This window comes from Panulirus ornatus, chromosome 19 (assembly GCF_036320965.1).
Source record: "Panulirus ornatus isolate Po-2019 chromosome 19, ASM3632096v1, whole genome shotgun sequence".
Classification (NCBI taxonomy): Eukaryota; Metazoa; Arthropoda; class Malacostraca; order Decapoda; family Palinuridae; genus Panulirus; species Panulirus ornatus.
The window spans coordinates 58,412,113-58,437,407 of record NC_092242.1 but is presented as its reverse complement, the minus strand read 5'-3'; the positions used below and the strand labels follow the sequence as shown (position 1 = coordinate 58,437,407).

Genomic DNA, 25,295 nt, shown 5'->3' with positions numbered 1-25,295 from the left:
AATCTACAAGCTCTTCACTATTTCCATTTACAACACTGAACACCCCATGTACACCAATTATTCCTTCAACTGCCACATTACTCACCTTTGCATTCAAATTACCCATCACTATAACCCGGTCTCGTGCATCAAAACTACAAACACACTCACTTGGCTGCTCCCAAAACACTTGCCTCTCATGATCTTTCTTCTCATGCCCAGGTGCATATGCACCAATAATCACCCATCTCTCTCCATCCATTTTCAGTTTTCCCCATATCAATAAAGAGTTTACTTTCTAACACTCTATCACTTACTCCCACCACTCCTGTTTCAGGAGAAGTGCTACTCCTTCCCTTGCTCTTGTCCTCTCACTAACCCCTGACTTTACTCCCAAGACATTCCCAAACCCAATAGCCCATGCCTCACAACCATAATAGGTAATAGCCCATGCCTCACAACCATATAACATTGTTGGAACCACTATATCTTCAAACATAACCATTTATGCTCTCCGAGATAACGTTCTCGCCTTCCACACATTCTTCAACACTGCCAGAGCCTTCGGCCCCTCCCCAACCCTGTGACTCACTTCTGCTTCCATGGTTCCATCCGCTGCCAAATCCACTCCCAGATATCTAAAACACTTCACTTCATCCAGTTTTTCTCCATTCAAACTTATCTTCCAATTGACTTGTCCCTCAACCCTGCTGTACCTAATAACCATGCTCTTATTCACATTTACTCTCAGCTTTCTTCTTTCACACACTTTACCAAACTCAGTCACCAACTTCTGTAGTTTCTCACCCGAATCAGCCACCAGTGCTGTATCATCAGCGAACAACAACTGACTCACTTCCCAAGCCCTCTCATCCACAACAGACTGCATACTTGCCCCTCTCATCAAAACTCTTGCATTCACCTCCTTAACAACCCCATCCATAAACAAATTAAACAACCATGGAGACATTATGCACCCCTGCCGCAAACCAACATTCACTGAGAACCAATTGCTTTTCTCTCTTCCTACTCATACACATGCCTTACATCCTCGATAAAAACTTTTCACTGCTTCTTGCTACTTGCCTTCCACACCATATACTCTTAATACCTTCCACAGAACATCTCTATGATATGCCTTCTCCAGATCCATAAATGCCACATACAAATCCATTTGTTTTTCCAGGTATTTCTCACATACATTCTTCAAAGGAAACACCTAATTCACACATCCTCTACCACTTCTGAAACCACACAGCTCTTCCTGAATCTGATGCTTTCTACATGCCTTCAGCCTATCAATCAATACCCTCCCATATTATTTGCCATTATTACCCCTGACTTTACTCCCAAGACATTCCTGGTAAATTGTATGGGAGGATGTTGATTGAGGGGGTGAAGGCATGTACAGAGCATCAGATTGGGGAAGAGCAGTGTGGTTTCAGAAGTGGTGGAGGATGTGTGGATCAGGTGTTTGCTTTGAAGAATGTATGTGAGAAATACTTAGAAAAGCAAATGGATTTGTATGTAGCATTTGTGGATCTGGAGAAGGCATATGATAGAGTTGATAGAGATGCTCTGTGGAAGGTATTAAGAATATATGGTGTGGGAGGCAAGTTGTTAGAAGCAGTGAAAAGTTTTTATCGAGGATGTAAGGCATGTGTGCGTGTAGGAAGAGAGGAAAGTGATTGGTTCTCAGTGAATGTAGGTTTGCGGCAGGGGTGTGTGATGTCTCCATGGTTTTTTAATTTGTTTATGGATGGGGTTGTTAGGGAGGTGAATGCAAGAGTTTTGGAAAGAGGGGCAAGTATGAAGTCTGTTGGGGATGAGAGAGCTTGGGAAGTGAGTCAGTTGTTGTTCGCTGATGATACAGCGCTGGTGGCTGATTCATGTGAGAAACTGCAGAAGCTGGTGACTGAGTTTGGTAAAGTGTGTGAAAGAAGAAAGTTAAGAGTAAATGTGAATAAGAGCAAGGTTATTAGGTACAGTAGGGTTGAGGGTCAAGTCAATCGGGAGGTGAGTTTGAATGGAGAAAAACTGGAGGAAGTGAAGTGTTTTAGATATCTGGGAGTGGATCTGGCAGCGGATGGAACCATGGAAGCGGAAGTGGATCATAGGGTGGGGGAGGGGGCGAAAATTCTGGGAGCCTTGAAGAATGTGTGGAAGTCGAGAACATTATCTCGGAAAGCAAAAATGAGTATGTTTGAAGGAATAGTGGTGCCAACAATGTTGTATGGTTGCGAGGCGTGGGCTATGGATAGAGTTGTGCGCAGGAGGATGGATGTGCTGGAAATGAGATGTTTGAGGACAATGTGTGGTGTGAGGTGGTTTGATCGAGTAAGTAACGTAAGGGTAAGAGAGATGTGTGGAAATAAAAAGAGCGTGGTTGAGAGAGCAGAAGAGGGTGTTTTGAAATGGTTCGGGCACATGGAGAGAATGAGTGAGGAAAGATTGACCAAGAGAATATATGTGTCGGAAGTGGAGGGAACGAGGAGAAGAGGGAGACCAAATTGGAGGTGGAAAGATGGAGTGAAAAAGATTTTGTGTGATCCGGGCCTGAGCATGCAGGAGGGTGAAAGGAGGGCAAGGAAGAGAGTGAATTGGAGCGATGTGGTATACCAGGGTTGACGTGCTGTCAGTGGATTGAATCAAGGCATGTGAAGCGTCTGGGGTAAACCATGGAAAGCTGTGTAGGTATGTATATTTGCGTGTGTGGACGTATGTATATACATGTGTATGGGGGTGGGTTGGGCCATTTCTTTCGTCTGTTTCCTTGCGCTACCTCGCAAACGCGGGAGACAGCGACAAAAAAAAAAAAAATTATTTACCAGGAATACTCAACAAACTTATACCTCTGTAATTTGGACACTCGCCTTTATCCTCTTTGCCTTTGTACAATGGCACTATGCATGCATTCCACCAATCCTCAGGCACTTCACCATGAGCCATTCATCCATTGAATACAGTCATCCCCTTTTTTAATAAATTCCACTGCAATACCATCCAAACCTGCTGCCTTGCCGGCTTTTATCTTCCACAAAGCTTTCACTACCTCTTCTCTGTTTACCAAATCATTTTCCCTAGCCCTCTCACCTCGCACACCACCTCGACCAAAACACCCTATATCTGCCACCCACTCTATCATCTAACACTTTCAACAAACCTTCAAAATACTCACTCCATCTCCTTCTCACATCACCACTTCTTGTTATTACATCCCCATTAGCCCACTTTACTGATGTTCCCATTTGTTCTTTAGTCTTACACACTTTATTTACCCCCTTTCAAAACATCTTTTTATATTTCCTAAAATTCAATGGTACTCACTCACCCCAACTCTCATTTGCCCTCTTTTTCACCTCCTGCTCCTTTCTCTTGACCTCCTGCTCCTTTCTTTTATACATCTCCCAGTCATTTGCACTATTTCCCTGCAAAAATTGTCCAAATGCCTCTCTCTTCTCTTTTAGTAATAATCTTACTTCATCCCACCACTCCCTACCCTTTCTACTCTGCCCACCTCCCATGCTTTTCATGCCACAATCATCTTTTGCACAAGCCATCATTGTATGTATGTGGGTGTTTATGAATGTACGTGTGTATGTGAGTGGATGGGCCATTCTTTTTCTGTTTCCTGGCACTACCTTGCTGATGCAGGAAACAGCTATTGTGTACGATAATAATAATGATAATAATGATTTTGTGTGATCGGGGCCTGAACATGCAGGAGGGTGAAAGGAGGGCAAGGAATAGAGTGAATTGGAGCGATGTGGTATACCGGGGTTGACGTGCTGTCAGTGGATTGAATCAAGGCATGCGAAGCGTCTGGGGTAAACCATGGAAAGCTGTGTAGGTATGTATATTTGCGTGTGTGGACGTATGTATGTACATGTGTATGGGGGGGGGGGTTGGGCCATTTCTTTCGTCTGTTTCCTTGCGCTACCTCGCAAACGCGGGAGACAGCGACAAAGTATAAAAAAAAAAAATATATATATATATATATATATATATATATATATATATATATATATATATATATATATATATATATATATATATATATATGTATTATCCCTGGGGATAGGGGAGAAAGAATACTTCCCACGTATTCCCTGCGTGTCGTAGAAGGCGACTAAAAGGGAAGGGAGCGGGGGGCTGGAAATCCTCCCCTCTCGTTTTTTTTTTTTTTTTTTTTTTTTTTTTTTTTTTTTTTTTTTCCCCAAAAGAAGGAACAGAGAAGAGGGCCAGGTGAGGATATTTCCTCAAAGGCCCAGTCCTCTGTTCTTAACGCTACCTCGCTGTCGCGGGAAATGGCGGATAGTATGAAAAAAAAAAAATAATAATAATAATGATGGTAATAATGATAATAATAATGATAATAATAATAGTAATAATAAGTATAGTGCTAATAGGATGGCCATGATTAGGGCTTCAGTTACCCATGTTTCAGTAATATATAAAAGAAAGTATGTGTATATGTAGGAGAGATGGTCAATGGGCATTATTATATTACATATGCGGTTTCAGAAGTGGTAGAGGATGTGTGGATCAGGTGTTTGCTTTGAAGAATGTATGTGAGAAATACTTAGAAAAGCAAATGGATTTGTATGTAGCATTTATGGATCTGGAGAAGGCATATGATAGAGTTGATAGAGATGCTCTGTGGAAGGTATTAAGAATATATGGTGTGGGAGGCAAGTTGTTAGAAGCAGTGAAAAGTTTTTATCGAGGATGTAAGGCATGTGTACGTGTAGGAAGAGAGGAAAGTGATTGGTTCTCAGTGAATGTAGGTTTGCGGCAGGGGTGTGTGATGTCTCCATGGTTGTTTAATTTGTTTATGGATGGGGTTGTTAGGGAGGTAAATGCAAGAGTCCTGGAAAGAGGGGCAAGTATGAAGTCTGTTGGGGATGAGAGAGCTTGGGAAGTGAGTCAGTTGTTGTTCGCTGATGATACAGCGCTGGTGGCTGATTCATGTGAGAAACTGCAGAAGCTGGTGACTGAGTTTGGTAAAGTGTGTGGAAGAAGAAAGTTAAGAGTAAATGTGAATAAGAGCAAGGTTATTAGGTACAGTAGGGTTGAGGGTCAAGTCAATTGGGAGGTGAGTTTGAATAGAGAAAAACTGGAGGAAGTGAAGTGTTTTAGATATCTGGGAGTGGATCTGTCAGCGGATGGAACCATGGAAGCGGAAGTGGATCATAGGGTGGGGGAGGGGGCGAAAATTTTGGGAGCCTTGAAAAATGTGTGGAAGTCGAGAACATTATCTCGGAAAGCAAAAATGGGTATGTTTGAAGGAATAGTGGTTCCAACAATGTTGTATGGTTGCGAGGCGTGGGCTATGGATAGAGTTGTGCGCAGGAGGATGGATGTGCTGGAAATGAGATGTTTGAGGACAATGTGTGGTGTGAGGTGGTTTGATCGAGTAAGTAACGTAAGGGTAAGAGAGATGTGTGGAAATAAAAAGAGCGTGGTTGAGAGAGCAGAAGAGGGTGTTTTGAAATGGTTTGGGCACATGGAGAGAATGAGTGAGGAAAGATTGACCAAGAGGATATATGTGTCGGAGGTGGAGGGAACGAGGAGAAGAGGGAGACCAAATTGGAGGTGGAAAGATGGAGTGAAAAAGATTTTGTGTGATCGGGGCCTGAACATGCAGGAGGGTGAAAGGAGGGCAAGGAGTAGAGTGAATTGGAGCGATGTGGTGTACAGGGGTTGACGTGCTGTCAGTGGATTGAATCAAGGCATGTGAAGCGTCTGGGGTAAACCATGGAAAGCTGTGTAGGTATGTATATTTGCGTGTGTGGACGTGTGTATGTACATGTGTATGGGGGGGGGGGTTGGGCCATTTCTTTCGTCTGTTTCCTTGCGCTACCTCGCAAACGCGGGAGACAGCGACAAAAAAAAAAAAATTATTTACCAGGAATACTCAACAAACTTATACCTCTGTAATTTGGACACTCGCCTTTATCCTCTTTGCCTTTGTACAATGGCACTATGCATGCATTCCACCAATCCTCAGGCACTTCACCATGAGCCATTCATCCATTGAATACAGTCATCCCCTTTTTTAATAAATTCCACTGCAATACCATCCAAACCCGCCGCCTTGCTGGCTTTCATCTTCCACAAAGCTTTCACTACCTCTTCTCTGTTTACCAAATCATTTTCCCTAGCCCTCTCACCTCGCACACCACCTCGACCAAAACACCCTATATCTGCCACCCACTCTATCATCTAACACTTTCAACAAACCTTCAAAATACTCACTCCATCTCCTTCTCACATCACCACTTCTTGTTATTACATCCCCATTAGCCCACTTTACTGATGTTCCCATTTGTTCTTTAGTCTTACACACTTTATTTACCCCCTTTCAAAACATCTTTTTATATTTCCTAAAATTCAATGGTACTCACTCATCCCAACTCTCATTTGCCCTCTTTTTCACCTCCTGCTCCTTTCTCTTGACCTCCTGCTCCTTTCTTTTATACATCTCCCAGTCATTTGCACTATTTCCCTGCAAAAATTGTCCAAATGCCTCTCTCTTCTCTTTTAGTAATAATCTTACTTCATCCCACCACTCCCTACCCTTTCTACTCTGCCCACCTCCCATGCTTTTCATGCCACAATCATCTTTTGCACAAGCCGTCATTGTATGTATATGGGTGTTTATGAATGTACGTGTGTATGTGAGTGGATGGGCCATTCTTTTTCTGTTTCCTGGCACTACCTTGCTGATGCAGGAAACAGCTATTGTGTACGATAATGATAATGATAATAATGATTTTGTGTGATCGGGGCCTGAACATGCAGGAGGGGGAAAGGAGGGCAAGGAATAGAGTGAATTGGAGCGATGTGGTATACCGGGGTTGACGTGCTGTCAGTGGATTGAATCAAGGCATGCGAAGCGTCTGGGGTAAACCATGGAAAGCTGTGTAGGTATGTATATTTGCGTGTGTGGACGTATGTATATACATGTGTATGGGGGTGGGTTGGGCCATTTCTTTCGTCTGTTTCCTTGTGCTACCTCGCAAACGCGGGAGACAGCGACAAAGTATAAAAAAAAAAAATATAAATTATATATATATATTATATATATATATATATATATATATATATATATATATATATATATATATATATATATATGTATTATCCCTGGGGATAGGGAGAAAGATACTTCCCACGTATTCCCTGCGTGTCGTAGAAGGCGACTAAAGGGAAGGGAGCGGGGGGCTGGAAATCCTCCCCTCTCGTTTTTTTTTTTTTTTTTTTTTTTTTTTTTTTTTTTTTTTTTTCCCCAAAAGAAGGAACAGAGAAGAGGGCCAGGTGAGGATATTTCCTCAAAGGCCCAGTCCTCTGTTCTTAACGCTACCTCGCTGTCGCGGGAAATGGCGGATAGTATGAAAAAAAAAATAATAATAATAATGATGGTAATAATGATAATAATAATGATAATAATAATAGTAATAATAAGTATAGTGCTAATAGGATGGCCCATGATTAGGGCTTCAGTTACCCATGTTTCAGTAATATATAAAGAAAGTATGTGTATATGTAGGAGAGATGGTCAATGGGCATTATTATATTACATATGCGGTTTCAGAAGTGGTAGAGGATGTGTGGATCAGGTGTTTGCTTTGAAGAATGTATGTGAGAAATACTTAGAAAAGCAAATGGATTTGTATGTAGCATTTATGGATCTGGAGAAGGCATATGATAGAGTTGATAGAGATGCTCTGTGGAAGGTATTAAGAATATATGGTGTGGGAGGCAAGTTGTTAGAAGCAGTGAAAAGTTTTTATCGAGGATGTAAGGCATGTGTACGTGTAGGAAGAGAGGAAAGTGATTGGTTCTCAGTGAATGTAGGTTTGCGGCAGGGGTGTGTGATGTCTCCATGGTTGTTTAATTTGTTTATGGATGGGGTTGTTAGGGAGGTAAATGCAAGAGTCTTGGAAAGAGGGGCAAGTATGAAGTCTGTTGGGGATGAGAGAGCTTGGGAAGTGAGTCAGTTGTTGTTCGCTGATGATACAGCGCTGGTGGCGGATTCATGTGAGAAACTGCAGAAGCTGGTGACGGAGTTTGGTAAAGTGTGTGGAAGAAGAAAGTTAAGAGTAAATGTGAATAAGAGCAAGGTTATTAGGTACAGTAGGGTTGAGGGTCAAGTCAATTGGGAGGTGAGTTTGAATGGAGAAAAACTGGAGGAAGTGAAGTGTTTTAGATATCTGGGAGTGGATCTGTCAGCGGATGGAACCATGGAAGCGGAAGTGGATCATAGGGTGGGGGAGGGGGCGAAAATTTTGGGAGCCTTGAAAAATGTGTGGAAGTCGAGAACATTATCCCGGAAAGCAAAAATGGGTATGTTTGAAGGAATAGTGGTTCCAGCAATGTTGTATGGTTGCGAGGCGTGGGCTATGGATAGAGTTGTGCGCAGGAGGATGGATGTGCTGGAAATGAGATGTTTGAGGACAATGTGTGGTGTGAGGTGGTTTGATCGAGTAAGTAACGTAAGGGTAAGAGAGATGTGTGGAAATAAAAAGAGCGTGGTTGAGAGAGCAGAAGAGGGTGTTTTGAAATGGTTTGGGCACATGGTGAGAAAGAGTGAGGAAAGATTGACCAAGAGGATATATGTGTCGGAGGTGGAGGGAACGAGGAGAAGAGGGAGACCAAATTGGAGGTGGAAAGATGGAGTGAAAAGGATTTTGTGTGATCGGGGCCTGAACATGCAGGAGGGTGAAAGGAGGGCAAGGAATAGAGTGAATTGGAGCGATGTGGTATACAGGGGTTGACGTGCTGTCAGTGGATTGAATCAAGGCATGTGAAGCGTCCGGGGTAAACCATGGAAAGCTGTGTAGGTATGTATATTTGCATGTGTGGACGTGTGTATGTACATGTGTATGGGGGGGGTTGGGCCATTTCTTTCGTCTGTTTCCTTGCGCTACCTCGCAAACGCGGGAGACAGCGACGAGGTATAAAAAAAAAAAAAAAAAAGATAATAATAATGATGGTAATAATGATAATAATAATGATCATAATAATAGTAATAATAAGTATAGTGCTAATGGGATGGCCATGATTAGGGCTTCAGTTACCCATGTTTCAGTAATATATAAAAGAAAGTATGTGTATATGTAGGAGAGATGGTCAATGGGCATTATTATATTACATATGAATTGTTAGGCTTGTAAAAGAGAGACTTTTGGATGTAAATGTGCTGAGAGGGGCAATTGGTAGGATTTCTGATCACTGTCTTGTTAAGCTTAGGGTGAACATATGGAGAAACCTTTGGAAAAGATGAAACAGTTTTGGGGAGAAGAGAGTGGTGAGAGTAAGTGAGCTTAGAAAGGAGATTTGTGTGAAGAAATACCGGGAGAGATTGAGTGTAGAATGGCGAAAGTTGAAAATAAGTGAAGCAAGGGGAGTAGGTGAGGAATGGTAGGTATTTAGAGAGGCAGTGATAGCATATGCTGGAGATGCATGTGGCATGTGAAAGGTGGCAGGTATGCAGATTAGAGGGAGTAGTGAGTGGTGGGATGAAGAAGTAAAGTTGTTAGTTAAAGAGAAAAAGAGGCATTGGGTGGTACTCATGGGGAAGTAGTGTAAATGATTGGGAGATGTCTAAGAGAAAGTGGCAGGACGTCAAGAAGAAGGCACAGGGGTTGAAAAAGAAGGCAAATGATGAGAGTTGGGTGAGCATGTATCAGTACACTTTAGAGAGAATAAGACAAGAGAACAAATGTCGACATTGGTGAAGAGGGCAAAAGGGGAAGTGATAACAGGTAGTGATGAAATGAAATGGAGTGAGTATTTTGAAGGATTGTTTAAACTGCTTAATGATAAAGTGGTAGATGTTGGGTGTCTTGGTCAGGGTAGTATGTGAAGTGAGAGTCATAGAGAGCGTTTTGATGAAGAGAGAAGAGGTGGCGAAAGCCTTGCGTAGAAAGAAATGCAGCGAGGCAGCTGGAGTGCATAGTATTGCTGTTGAATTTATTAAGGAAGGGGGTGACTGTTGTTGAGTGGTTGGTAATGATATTCAGTGCATGTATGGATCATGGTTAAGTGACTGAGGATTGGTAGAATTCATGTATAGTGCCACTGTATAAAGACAAAGGGGATAGAGTTGAGTGTTAAAGTACAGAGGTATAAGTTAGTTGAGTATACTTGGTAAGTTGTATGGGAGGGCATTGAGAGGATGAAGGCATGTACAGAGCATTAGATAGAGGAGGAGTAGTTTGGTTTCAGAAGTGGTAGAGGATGTGTGGATCATGTTTTATGCTTTCAAGGATGTGTGAGAAATAATTAGATAAATAGATAGATTTGTATGTGACATTAAGGGATCTGGAGAAGGCATATGGTGGAGTCGACATAGATGCTTTGTGAAAGGTCTTATAAGAATATACAATATGGGAGGGAGGCTCGTAGAAGAAATGAATTTTTATCAAGAGTGTAAGGCTTGTACCAATAGAGAGAGAAGTTGGTCTGCAGCAGGGATGTGTAATGTCACTGTGGTTATTTAATTTGTTTATGGATGGGTTAGTGAGGGAGGTGAATGCAAGAGTCTTGGAGACAGGGGCAAGTATTGGGGATGAGAGGGCCTGGGAAGTGAGTCACTTTTGTTTGCTGATGGTACAGCACTGGTGACAGATTCGAGTGAGAAAGTGCAGAAGTGGGGACTGAGTATGGAAGACTGTGGGAAAGGAGAAAGTTGATAGTGAATTAGAATAAAAGCAGTGTTATTTGGTTCAGTAAGATTAAGGGATAAGTTAGGGTGTGAGTTTGAATAAAGAAAAATCGGAGGAAGTGAAGTGTTTTAGATATCTGGGAGCGGATATGGCAGCAAATGGAATCATGGGAGCAGAAGTGAATCATATGGTTGCTGAGGGAGGGAAGGTTGTGGGAGTGCTTAAGAGTTTGTGGAAAGTGAGATCATTATCTGGAAGGGCAAAAATGGGTATGTTTGAAGGTATAGTAGTCTTAACAATATTATATGAATGAAAGGCTGTGCTGAGGAGGATGGATGTGTTGGACATGAAATGTTTGAGGATGATATATTGTGTGAGGTGGTTTGATCAAATAAGTAATGAAAGGGTAAGAGAGAGGTGTGGCAATAAAAAGAGTGGTTGAGAGTGGTGAAGAGGGTGTGCTGATATGGCTTGGACTTACGGAGAGATTGAGTGAGGAAACCTTAAGAAAGAGGATATGTGTGTCAGAAGTGGAGGGCATAAAGAGGCTGGGGAGACCAAGTTTGAGATGGAAGGATAAATTGGAAAAGATTTTGAGCAATCAGGGCCTGAACATGCAGGAGGGTGAAAGGCATGCTTGGGATTGAGATAATCAGAACAGTATAGTTTACAAGGGCAGACATGCAGTCAGTGGACTGAACCAAAGCATGTGAAATGCCCAGAGTGAATCATGGAAAGGTCTGTAGGACCTGGTCATTTATAGGGTGCTGTGGTTTCTGTGTATCATACATTGACAGCTAAAGAATGAATGTGAGCAAATACTGTCTTTTTTTCATCTGTTCCTGGTGCTATCACTAATGAGGGAAATGGCATGGATGAATAATTTATATATGCCTCAATCAAGGCTATCTCTGGCGAAAGAATAAGGTAAAATGAAGAAAGTAGAAATTAATCAGGGCCCCAAAAGATTTTGTAAATGGAAGAAAGGTTGAATGGGGAGGGAAATGCAAAAGAATGAAGAGCATTCTGCAGCTTAGCTGTTCAAGAAAAGAAGGATGTATGATAACAGCCAGTCCTCAAGTGACCAGTTTTGGGAAGCATCAGCCAAATGTGTACCCATATGTCCCCACCCCCAGAATGGGGACAGAAGCAAATAGTTCATGAGAACAGTGGTCAGAATAGTAGCTATAGAACAGAGAGAGCATCAGCATTGCATACGTTTTTGTAAAAAGATAAGCTATATGAATTATGATTTGATTAATAGAGTAGATTTAACTAGATAAGGTAATGCAAAAATGAATTGATAGTTATGCATGGTAGAGGGTACAGGCTGACCAAGTCTACCCCAGGAATTAGGTGTGCCTGCCCTTTTACCAACTAGTGGGACTGGGCCTATGCATCCCTACATATGGTGCCTGTATGCACTTTATCCTCCTCATGTAAATGGGAACTGATGTAAAGATAATGCAAAAAATAGACAGACTTTGAATACATGATTGTGAAGGTATTTAATGGTCTTTGATATTGTATCACACATACATACTCTATTCTTTATAGTGTTTAAGAGGGAACTTTATTAGCTCAAATGCCAAATACTTTGTAGTGCCTCATGAAAGTAGTTTATAGACCGGCAGTCCATACCTGAATTATATTGGATGCTAACATATTTTCATCAAGTTTTATTCCATAGCAAGGCATTTAAAGATTGACTCTTTCAGTAGATCTTAGTTCATAGTTTTTCCTACCAAGATATTTAAAGATGATTCCCACAGGAAGCCGTGGTCATCGATCAAAAGTATCATGGATGATATATGCCAGTCCCTGGATTGACAAGTCACGTCGGTCTGCAAACAAATCCCGCAGCTGTGGCACACCAGACTTTCAAAGGTTACCTGATGAGATCCCCAAATGTGGTAAGAAATTTTTTCTCCAAGTTCAAGTTTTTCCACAAGACATGAGATATCTTGGACTTTCAGGTGTTAGGAACCTCTGAATCCCATATCTTTATGTTAACCACTTGTTAGGTACTTAGAGGCGTGGTTCAGCCATGGTCCTCTCTGTGACCAATCAACAATCTCTTCTCAGCACTGATGTCATCATTCTCTGGTTGTCGTTAGTGATGTGCTTCATCATTTCTCAGAACATGGTTAAGGCCAGCTGTGGTTTGCTGGCTTCTGCCATCCCAACATAGATAAATTGCCTTGTATGACTCAGCTGGAGCTTTGGGTACTTTTCCAATCACAAACACCAACTGCAGTTTCTCACTCATATTTACTAACAGTGCCATATTATCAACAATCTCTTCTTAGCAGGGTTGTCATCATCCCATGGTTGTTGGTGGTGACGTGCCTCATCATTTCTCAGAACATGGTTAAGGCCAACTGTGGCTTGCTGGCTTCTGCCATCCTAACATAGATTGATAGCCTTTTATGACTTAGATAAGTAGCCTTGTGTGACTCGGCTAGAGCTGTGGGTATTCTACCAAACTCAAACACCAACTTCTGCTGTTTCTAACGGCAGTTATCCCATCCCTACCTTCAACCCTTAACAGACTTCATATGTGCCGCTTTCTTCAAGAATCATGCATTTACCTCTGATGTTTTTTTACTCTCTACTTGTTGAGATATAGTAATTGATTTAGAGATACAGGAAGAAGTCAGCCACAAAAAGATATAGAGATGCAGTGATCGAAGTTCTTGGAGCTAGGGGTATTTTAGATAATGATGCAAGAGAAAAATATTTTGATCGTGTATAATGGTGAATGTAAGATTTGAAATGTCATAAATGAACTCATGTGCATAGCCAAAACTTGGAAAGTTTTTATCAGTATCTTAGAGTAGAACTTTGTAGGAAGTAGTTTCAAGGCAGCCAATGACCAGGGAGGTATATTGCCAGTACTGCCTGCTGGGTTTAGGAGGGCTAGTTATAGCTGCTTAGTTTCGTGGTTGTCAGGTTGCATCCCTCCAACCCAGGTAGCTGTCTCTTTTTTCTGCCTCACCCACACATGGAGTAGTGGCATTCTGTCCAAAAATATATGTGACACTTGTCAACACAGCTTATTCATCATAACTAGATTTTCCTAAGGTGAGCATTATGTGCTAGCCTTGTCTTTTAGCAAAACGGTTGGAGCAGTAGATAGAAATATTAGGTAGGAACATTTAACCAAGAGTGTTAGGTAGAAGCCTCTGCAAACACTGCTAGAGTTGCCTTCTGCCAGTGGTTTGTTAAGAGTGAGGCACTAAAGGCTAAGAAGTGGCACTGGAGTTCACTAGTTATGGAGACTATTGCTGTGGCCACCACATTGAGGGAGTTCCATTGGAACAGGCATCAGAGACAGTATAGAACTTCATGTTCATTTGCATCTTAGGCAAAGTTGAGGATGTACTAGTGAAGTGATTGTCTGTTTGTGCAAGACCAAGGATTGTAGAATGTAGTATACATGTCTAGGAAGATGTTCTGTGTTTGACAGCTGAACTGATAGATCTACACAGTGAATTGCATCTACAATCAAAACTGAGTTTTTAAGACAATATTTTTTGAGGATTTTTATGCGTCTTCTTACTCTTTTGTTTGGAAAGGTGTTTGTTAGGAATTAGTAGCAACCTATGCATTGTGACTTATCAAAGAGTGAAAGTGTTTGAAGTAGGATTTTACAGATTTGTACCTTGTAACCTACATGTTCCAGGGTCTCCAGATCTTGCTAACCAGATGACCTTAAGTGATGGATTGAAAAGCTTTGATGATCCAGTGGTAGTGGATGTAAATCAAGGCTCCCCAGAAATTGAGAGTAAAGTCTTTGAAGATCAAACATGCATGAAGCTTTTACCGTTATTAGAACCTTCCTCATCAGCTTGTCACTTGGACTCTCCAGGTACAGTGTGTGCTATTTATTGAAATAATAGTTGTACAGAAGTCTGTCATTTAAAATTTGAATGGAATAATGAATAGCTATGCCTCACTGCATGGTGTCTGCTTTTGTGTATGTGAAGCTAAAGTCAGTATTTGTTAAACTTTTCTTTTTTCATACTTGTTCTTTGATTTCTGCATTAGTATGGTAACTTGACCCATTCTCCAGGACCTTTGCATTTGCCTCCCTCACTATTTATTTGCCTCCTGCCCTAGGAGTCACTTCAATCCTTATGAGGCTCCTGCAGCATTCAGGAAGCTGGTCTTGTCTACTGGCTGGGATCATAGGTCATAAAGTGTTGTGATGTTGCATGTGCATCTGTTCGTAGAATGTGCAGGGTAATTGAGTAGAAAGTGCTTGGTGTCTTCTTTTCTGTTGTTGCCCATGCCTCTCAACCTTATAATATTGTTGAAACTACTATTCCTTCAACCATACCCATTTTTGTTCTAAGATAACGTTCTTTCTTTCCCTACATTCTTCATTGCTTCCAGAAATTTTGCCCCCTCCCCCACCTTGTGACTCACTTCTGCTTCCATAGTTCCATTCACTGCTAAGTCCACTCCCAGATATCTAAAACACTTCACTTCCAATTTTTCACTGTTTAAACTTATGTCCCAGTTAAGTTGACCCTCAACCCTGGTGAACCTAATAACCTTGCTCTTATTCACATTTACTCTCAACTTTCTCCTTTCACATGCTTTTCCACACTCAGTGACCAACTTCTGCAGTTTCTCTTTTGAATCAGCCACCAGTGCTGTATCATTGGTGAACAGCAACTACTCACTTCCCAGGCCTTCTCATCCCAAATAAACTGCAAACTTGCACCTCTCTCCAAACCTCATGAATTTACCTCCCAAACCACCCCATCCATGAACAGATCAAGTGACCATAGAGACATCACACATCCCTGCTGCAGACCGACATTCATTGGGGACCAATCACTCTTCTCTCTTTCTACTTGTACGCATGTCTTACATCCTTGATAAAAACTTTTCACTGCTTCTAGCAGCCTCCCTCCAACACCATATACTCTTAAGACCTTCCACAAAGCATCTCTATCAAACCTAACATATGTCTTCTCCAGATCCATAATTGCCACAAGCAAATCCATCTTTTTTTTCTGAATATTTCTCACATTCTTCAAGGCATACACCTGTTCCACACATCCTATACCACTTCTGAAACCACACTACTCCTCTTCAGTTCCTGATGCTCTGTACCTGCATTCACCCTCTCAGTCAATACCCTCCCATACAATTTTCCAGGAAAACTCAACAAACCTACGTCTCTGTCGTTTGAACACTCACCTTTATCCCCTTTGCCTTTGCACAGTGGCACTATACATGCATTCTGTCAATCCTCAGGCACTTCACCATGAAGCATACATACACTGAATATCCTTACCAACCAATCAAAAACACAGTCACCCCCTTTCTTAATGAATTCAACTGCAATACCATCCAAACCCACCACCTTGTCAGATTTCATCTTCTGCAAGGCTTTCGCCGCCTCTTCTCTCTTAACCAAACCATTCTTCCTGACCCTCTCACTTTGCACACCACCCAGACCAAAACACACTATATCTGCCACTCTGTCATCAAACACATTCAAGTAAGTAATATATTCTTTACATCCTCTTTAAGATGTAAGGTTTTCTTTTAAGCACCTCTTTACCTCACTTCCTCATTAACAATTACAATCTTCATTGATATCCTAGTTCAGTAAATGTCCTAGTTTAGTTAAGAAAAGAGAGGTTGACATAAAATACTGTGTCCATTTGCTCAGCTTATCCTTCATAGGCATATATATGAACTGTACAGAAGAAAAACATGTGGGAGATGTATAACCACATTAACTTGGAATTGACAGGGTTAAGTAAGTAATGATAGAGTATAAAAGAGGTATGGTAATAAGAAGAGTATGGTTGAGAAAGCTAAAGAAGTTGTGTTGACATAGTTTGGTTATATGGAGGTATGTTTCAGAAGTGGAGGGGACAGAGAGAAGGGGAAGACTGAACTGGAGGTGGGAGGATGGAGTGAATATGATTTTGAGTGCTCAAGGCTTGAACATGCAGGTGAGAGGTGTGCATAGGATAAAGTGAATTGGAGCTATTTGGTAATCCGAGAGTGACTTGCTGTCATTGAACTGTCATTTGTGGTTGTGGATAGGGGGCTGTGGTTTTTGTGTATTAATCATGACAGAATAGATATGAGCAAAATGAGGCCTTTACTTATTTTGTTCCCTGCGATACCTTGTCTAAATAGGAAACAGTGAACGGGTGAAAGAAAAGAAAAATGTTTTACATTTGATGTTTTATAATTACTTTTTTACAGATATTGATGTGTGGGGTGTGGTTAGTCCTCCCATGCCATCTTCAGCAAGTGATTCCACTGCAGCAGTGCCTGTTAGATCCAGAAGCACTACTCCAGAAACTTTAACTACACTCAAGCTTGGACCTGCCCAGGAAATGCACCTTACGCCTGGTCCCCAAACCAACAAGAAGCTTGCATCCACTGAAGCAGCATCCAAGAGCAAAATTCTTCCATCTGCTCTATCATTCGACCACAAAACACCCACTACACTCTCAATGCAATCCACCCAAACAGATCTTGCTGCTCCAGCTGCATTTATTGCCTCTTCAGAATGCAAGGAAAATGGTGAGGATTGATGATTTTTGTAAGGAATTAATGTTTGTATGGTAATCAGAATAATCTTAGTTCTTAATGCTAACTTCATCACTTTGAAGGATTGTTTGTGTTACCTGCTTAGGGACTGCTTTGCCTGATGTTTTCTGTCCATCTCTCCATCACCTGTCAATTGTAGTAGCAATGCCTTTCATTATTATTTCCCCTCGTCCATTGCTAGGAGTAACACTTTAACCCACAGAATGACTTTGGCCATATACAATCTCTCCCCTACTTTCGACCAGCCTTATATACAACTGGAAAAATATATGTGAAAATTATATGTAAATATAAAAATGATGCTTGGTTATGTCCATTAGTGCTAATGGCTGTGTGTGTGTGATAGTGAATGTCAGGTGATATCCTGGCATTGTGTACATCACAGCATCTGTCAACTCTCATTCTCTGTTCCCATTCAGTAAGTGCATGCTATTCAAGTGAATGTAACAAATTTTTGTGATGGATTGAGCCATTTTTGTATTAAACCCCCCAAGAATATGACAAGCTAAAGGAAAAACCCATCACATGTTGATAAATCTGGCAAGAAGCCAAGGAAGATGCTCAATTTGGAATTGAAAATGAATGTAATCACCCAATATGAAGGGGGGGGAAAAGTTGATGTGATTCCACGTGATCTACAGTTGTCCCATTCAACAGTCTCCACTATTTCAAAGAACAAAGAAAAAGTACATGAAACAGTGAGAGGTTTCGCAAGTATGAAGGCTAGAAGTCTTTCTGAGACGTTGAAGGAGCGAGCTCAACTCACTCCTTTAACTCATGCTTCCAAACTCAAACACCAATTTCTGCAGTTTCTCACTTGAATTTGCCACCATTGGTGTAAAATCAGCAAACAACTGACTCCCATTTTGTGTTGCTGTTTGAAGGTTAATTAGTTGTGTTACCCAAATAGCATGGCAGACACTTAGGGATTGCTTTGTAATTACCTATTTATATTGTATGGGGAGGGAGCTTTGTGCTCTTGGGGCCCCATCTCTTGAATGTTCTCTATCATACAGTTTGTTAAATTTATGAATGCTTATCTTTCAACATCTTTGACCATTTTTCCACATAATGTCCATCTAGATGAATTTCAGTTTAATCTAAAAGTTTATTTTGTATTTTTATAATTTGTTGTTTATTTATTAGCCACTTATATTATTTCAACTCAAAATTTTCCATAGTTTGCTTCTCTTGGCTGATTTGAACATTTCTGTTGTGGATAACATAGACATTATAATATAGTGTATGCATGACTGACTATGGACTCATTGTAAATACACAGAAGAACCTTTTGATCAAAGTCTACTATCAAACAAAGTTCTTCCTGGCAAGAATGCAGGAGGGAAGAGGAAATCTCGGAGGTCTGTTATGTTTTCTCTTAAAGAACAAGAGAGTGATACAACTCCAACTTTCAGATTTCCAGGAACACCAATTCGTTCTTCATCCAGAGTTTCAAGTAAGCTTTAATGTTATATGTATAGTGTCTTATTAAGTGTCCATTCCATCATTTGAAAGTATACTTATAAAGAATACAAGTTAAAAGTGAAAAGTTGTAAAGACAAAAGCATTCATGTCATTACGTATTTGCACACTGTAGGGAGGGAGTTGCTTCTGTACAGTCATACAACATTTTAACCTCATCCCTGATTGTTGGGCTACATGGTCCAGCAAATTATTCCTGAGTTACCTTAGTTTGCCTGTCCCTTGAATGTTTATAAACTGAGTACTCATAATAAGACATCGTGCTATCTTATTTTTTCTAACTTGGTTGCACTAGCTTTATTTAAATCCATATTCCACCAGCATATTTAGAACAGGAGAAGAAAGGATAACACTTTTATGACTGTTAGCATTTACAGTATCAACTCTGCTGATACCAGTCATCCACTGTTGATACTATAAAGGTACTTCTTTTTATCTTTTCTGAAATATCTCTTGCTTATTTTTCTGGTATGGCCTCTGGCTGCTGTCTGCATCTTTTGAAGAATTGTTTGCAGTCAAGATTGGTAAACTGGTGTAGAAATTTGAAGGTTGTGATAAAATCACCCCATACTTTTTCTTATCCATGGTGGGTAAATTTATAGTCTCTAACTTTTCACTGTAACTAATCTCTGAAATGCAGCATTAGTACAGCATGCACTAAATTTGGCCAAGTTTCCGTAGTGAAGAGTTTGCTGAACATTTCTTTATCGAGGGCAAATGAGAGTTGGGATGAGATAGTATCATTAGATTCTAGGGAGAATAAAAAGATGTTTTGGAAGGAGGTAAGTAAAGTGCGTAAGACAAGGGAACAAATGGGAAGTTCAGTGAAGGGGGCTAATGGGGAGGTGATAACAAGTAGTATTGATGTGAGAAGGAGATGGAGTGAGTATTTTGAAGGTTTGTTGAATGTGAATGATGATAGAGTGGCAGATATAGGGTGTTTTGGTCGAGATGGTGTGCAAAGTGAGAGGGTTAGGAAGAATGATTTGGTAAACAGAAAAGAGGTAGTAAAAGCTTTTTGGAAGATGAAAGCTGGCAAGGCAGCGGGTTTGGATGGTATTGCAGTGGAATTTATTAAAAAAGGGGGTGACTGTATTGTTGACTGGTTGGTAAGGTTATTTAATGTATGTATGACTCATGGTGAGATGTGCCTGAGGATTGGTGGAATGCTTGCATTGTGCCATTGTACAAAGGCAAAGGGGTTAAAAGTGAGTGCTCAAATTACAGAGGTATAAGTTTGTTGAGTATTCCTGGTAAATTATATGGGAGGGTATTGATTGAGAGGGTGAAGGCATGTACAGAGCATCAGATTGGGGAAGAGCAGTGTGGTTTCAGAAGTGGTAGAGGATGTGTGGATCAGGTGTTTGCTTTGAAGAATGTATGTGAGAAATACTTAGAAAAGCCAATGGATTTGTATGTATCATTTATGGATCTGGAGAAGGCATATGATAGAGTTGATAGAGATGCTCTGTGGAAGGTATTAAGAATATATGGTGTGGGAGGCAAGTTGTTCGAAGCAGTGAAAAGTTTTTATCGAGGATGTAAGGCATGTGTACATGTAGGAAGAGAGGAAAGTGATTGGTTCTCAGTGAATGTAGGTTTGTGGCAGGGGTGTGTGATGTCTCCATGGTTGTTCAATTTGTTTATGGATGGGGTTATTAGGGAGGTAAATGAAAGAGTTTTGGAAAGAGGGGCAAGTATGCAGTCTGTTGTGGATGAGAGAGCTTGGGAAGTGAGTCAGTTGTTGTTCTCTGATGATACAGCACTGGTGGCTGATGCGTGTGAGAAACTGCAGAAGCTGGGGACTGAGTTTGGTAAAGTGTGTGAAAGAAGAAAGCTGAGAGTAAATGTGAATAAGAGCAAGGTTATTCGGTACAGAAGGGTTAAGGGACAAGTCAATTGGAAGGTAAGTTTGAATGGAGAAAACCTGGAGGGAGTTAAGTGTTTTAGATATCTGGGAGTGGACTTGGCAGTGGATGGGACCATGGAAGCGGAAGTGAATCATATGTTGGGGGAGGGGGCAAAAGTTCCTGGGAGCGTTGAAGAATGTGTGGAAGTCGAGAACGTTATCTCGGAAAGCAAAAATGGGTATGTTTGAAGGAATAGTGGTTCCAACAATGTTATATGGTTGCAAGGTGTGGGCTATAGATAGAGTTGTGCAGAGGAGGGTGGATGTGCTGGAAATGAGATGTGTGAGGACAATATGTGGTGTGAGGTGGTTTGATCAAGTAAGTAATGTAAGGGTAAGAGAGATGTGTGGTGATAAAAAGAGTGTGGTTGAGAGAGCAGAAGAGGATGTTTTGAGGTGGTTTGGTCACGTGGAGAGAATGAGTGAGGAAAGATTGACCAAGAGGATATATTTGTCAGAGGTGGAGGGAACGAGGAGAAGTGGGAGACCAAATTGGAGGTGGAAAGACGGAGTGAAAAAGATTTTGAGTGATCGAGGCCTGAACATACAGGAGGGTGGAAGGCGTGCAAGGAATGGAGTGAATTGGAACGATGTGGTATACTGGGGTCGACGTGCTGTCAGTGGATTGAACCAGGGCATGTGAAGCGTCTGGGGTGAACTGTGGAAGGTTCTGTGGGGCCTGGATGTGGAAAGGGAGCTATGGTTTTGGTGCATTATTACATGACAGCTAGAGACTGAGTGTGAACGAATGTGGCCTTTGTTGTCTTTTCCTAGCGCTTCCTTGCGCACATGAAGGGGGAAGGGGTTGTTATTTCATGTGTGGTGGGGTGGATATGGGAATGAATAAAGGCAGACAGTGTGAATTGTGTGCATGGTTATATATGTATGTGTCTGTGTGTGTATATATATGTGTACATTGAGATGTATAGGTATGTATATTTGCGTGTGTGGACGTGTATGTATATACATGTGTATGGGGGTGGGTTTGGCCATTTCTCTCGTCTGTTTCCTTGCGCTACCTCGCAAACGCGGGAGACAGCGACAAAGCAAAATAAAAAATATATATATTTTTTTTTTTATATATATATATTTTTTTTCTTTTTTTTTTTTTTTCATACGATTCGCCATTTCCCGCATTTGCGAGGTAGCATTAAGAACAGAGGACTGGGCCTTAGAGGGAAAATCCTCACCTGGCCCCCTTCTCTGTTCCTTCTTTTGGAAAATTAAAAAAAAAAAAATATATATATATATATATATATATATATATATATATATATATATAGTATGATTTAGATATTTGCCAGATGGCAGTTTATCTCCTTTATAATTCTCCTCTTGTGAACTGCTGGCAAGAGAATATATGCAGATTCCTGCAGCTTACTTCTTGCCTGATGATATTTGCATTTATCAGGAAATGAATTGGCTGAGCATTGGTATAGTCATCATTTACAATTTTATTTCTTAGCCTAATCCAGTGCCCCATTGCTAATACTATAAAAGTCCTAATTAATAGCTTTTTTTACAAATTGCATCCTTTTATTTCTTATGACCTTTGGTTGCTCTAACCTCTATATACAGTAAATCCTTGATTTAATGGACTAATATGAGGGAAGGGGTGTCCATTAATGTTGAAAGTCTGTTAAATTTAATGTAACCTAGTTGAAGTGTTGTTGAAAAAGAAAAGTTTTTAGTGAAAGAAAAGGAAGGAGGGCAAATGATTGGGAGATGTATAAGAGAAAGTGACAGGAGATCAACAGGGAGGTGCAGGGGTTGAAAAAGAGGGCAAATGAGAGTTAAATCCAGTCTGTAAAATTGAGGATTTACTGTATATAAATGAATATTTTGCTCAGAATTATTCACTCTTGTAGGTAGTAGTTGATAGGCAGCCAATGACTGCTACTATCGCCTGTGTATTGGGAGGGTTAGTGACTGCTACATACATAGTGAATCAGAACTCCAGTTGCACTCCTCAAACTCAGGTAGTCGTCTTTTCTTTCTGCCTCATCCATATGTGTACTACTGGCATTCTGTTCACAGATACAATCCCTCTTTGTCACACATAACACTTGATTAATGCACACAGCTCATTCGTAGTAACTAGATTTTCCCGTAGTGAGCACTATGTGCTTGCCTTGCCTTTTGGCGAAATGGCAGGAGCAGTAGGTAGTAGTAGGTAGAAATTTAGGCAGAAGCAATAATAGAAGTGGTAGGAAGGGACATTAGGCAGGAGCATTAGGAATAAGTAGTCTGTAGCTAAGAGCGTCTGCAAACCCTGCACTAGAGTTGCTCTCTGCCAGTGGCCAGTTAAGGGTGAGGCACCAAAGTCTAAGAAGCAGCTCTGGATTTCACTAGTTATGGAGACACTGTTGCTGTGGCCACCTCTTTGAGGAACAGGCATCAGAAATATAGATAGAGATAGCATTTTTGAACTGGTTGTCTTCCTCAGAAACTCATATACTAGTTCTTAATGCTTTAAATGCTATGGTCAAATTTGAGAAGTATATTCTAGGTTTGTCCTAATTTACCCTGTGAATTATTTGCTTGAATACCTTTTCTCTGTTCATGATGTGATGTATTTATCTATATCTCTGACTCCTGTTCCCACCTGGAACTCCCTCAGGGGGTGGCCAAGGCAATGGTTTCTCCATAACTAGCAAACTCCATTTCTGCTTCGTAACCCTCAGTGCCTCACACTTAACAGGCCACTGGCAGAGGGCAACTCTAACACAGTGTTTTCCGTGGCTCCTACCCAATGTTTCTACCTAATGTCTAAATGTTCCAACCCACTACCTCCATCTATTGCTCTTACCTTTTTGCCAAAACACAAGGTTAGCTCATGGTGCTCACTGCAGAAAAATCTAGAATTATGAAGAATGAGTTGTGCAAGTTCAGTGTTGTCAAGCATTATATATGTCAAGGAGAGATTGTATAATTGTGGACAGAATGCTAGTAGCCCATGTGTGGATGAGGCAGAAAGAAAAGACAGCTACCTGGGTTAAAGGAGTGTAATGTGACAATCAGTGAAGTGCTGGCTCATTGTGTAGTCCTCATTAACTCTCCTGGTACTCAGGTAGGTAATACCGGTAATATACCTTCCTGGTCATTGGCTGCCTACCGACTACTACCTACTTAATATGATTTAAGTATAATATTTGCTAGCAGCCAGTTTGTTCCCTTACAGTTTTTCTGAGGTTGAAATTTGGCAAGAGATTAGATATGCAAGTTCAAAGTTATATTTACTATGGAAGACTTTTGCCCCAGAATCAGTGAATGGGGAGTTTTCACAAAGCTTTGAGATGTTTAGAAAAGACAAACAGAATAGTAAAAGATGTGTGGAGATATACCTCATTAGATATTGTTCAAGATGTCACTGGAAAGAAGCAAAGTAAGAAGGGAATGGAAAATGGCAGTCATTCCTGTATGTAAGAAAGGAAAGCAGGGAACTGGCACTGAACTACATGTAAGATACCCCATAGGATTTCTATGAGAGTGAGCTCTGTCTTAGACAAAAGAGAAGGCTGATTGTTTGTATCTGGATTGCCAGGAAGCATTTGATAATGTGTCATATGGGAGGCCGATCAAGAAGCTGGATCATCAGGCAGAAAAAAGGAAGAAAATCCTATGACGGATTGAAGTTTATCTCATCGGCAGGGAACAAAGGACACATAGGTGATTGGGTGGCCATTTTACCCCCTCTAACTATCTTCCTGTTGCATTGCCATCTACCATTTCCAGAGTCTTTGAATCCCTCCTTATCTTCCTTATCCTCAGACATGCTGAATCTCTCCTGTATGGCTTACATAAGGCAAGATCCACTGGTCATATTTTTTCCTTCTTACTAATGTCTGGTCATCATCCCCGAAAGATTTAGGGAAATCCTATCTAGTTCTCTTGATATATCCAATGCTTTTAACAGGATGTGGCATTGGAGTCTCATCTGTAAGCTTCCTTCTTTTGGCTTCTCTCTCTCTCTCTCTCTCTCTCTCTCTCTCTCTCTCTCTCTCTCTCTCTCTCTCTCTCTCTCTCTCTCTCTCTCTCTCTCTCCCCCCCCCCCCCAATCACTATGTCATGTGTAGCTGGATGGCGACAGGAATGGATGAAGGCAGCAAGTATGAATATGTACATGTGTATATATGTATATGTCTGTGTATGTATAAGTATGTATACATTGAAATGTATAGGTATGTATATTTGCGTGTGTGGGCGTTTATGTATATACATGTGTATGTGGGTGGGTTGGGCCATTTTTTCGTCTGTTTCCTTGCGCTACCTTGCTAAAGCGGGAGACAGCAACTAAATTAATAAATGAATAAGATATTTGAAAAGACAGGTTTTTTTTCCTCCATAACTTATAAATACTTTTCCAGATATTTCCTTTTTCTATCATTATTCTCTATGTTTCTAGTAAGGCTTGACCTTGACGTGGACTTCTGTCAGTGTCTCGAAGAAAGAAAGTTGAAGCCTTCTCCAAGTGGGTCAAGGTGACCATTGGAGAGCCACAGGGTTCTGTTTTGGTACCATTACTCTTCATTTATATAAATGAATTACCTGAAGGTCTGGGCTCTTACCTGAATTGAGGAATGAGGAAAGTGAAAAGCAAGGGGGACTGCATCAGTTTATAAGGGGACCTGAATAGACCCCAAAGTTGGTCTGATACATGG

General features: G+C 40.9%; 1 protein-coding gene across 1 annotated transcript in view; it reads left to right on the top strand.

Annotated features, from left to right (window-relative positions):
• LOC139755546 (uncharacterized) overlaps nt 1–25,295 on the top strand; it is a 62,902-nt gene that overhangs the window by 18,065 nt on the left and 19,542 nt on the right. Inside the window, exons 7-10 of the mRNA XM_071673980.1 lie at nt 12,425–12,565; nt 14,338–14,523; nt 16,893–17,216; nt 18,526–18,699. Coding sequence (XP_071530081.1) covers nt 12,425–12,565; nt 14,338–14,523; nt 16,893–17,216; nt 18,526–18,699 — 825 coding nt within the window. The remainder of the gene's footprint in view (nt 1–12,424; nt 12,566–14,337; nt 14,524–16,892; nt 17,217–18,525; nt 18,700–25,295) is intronic.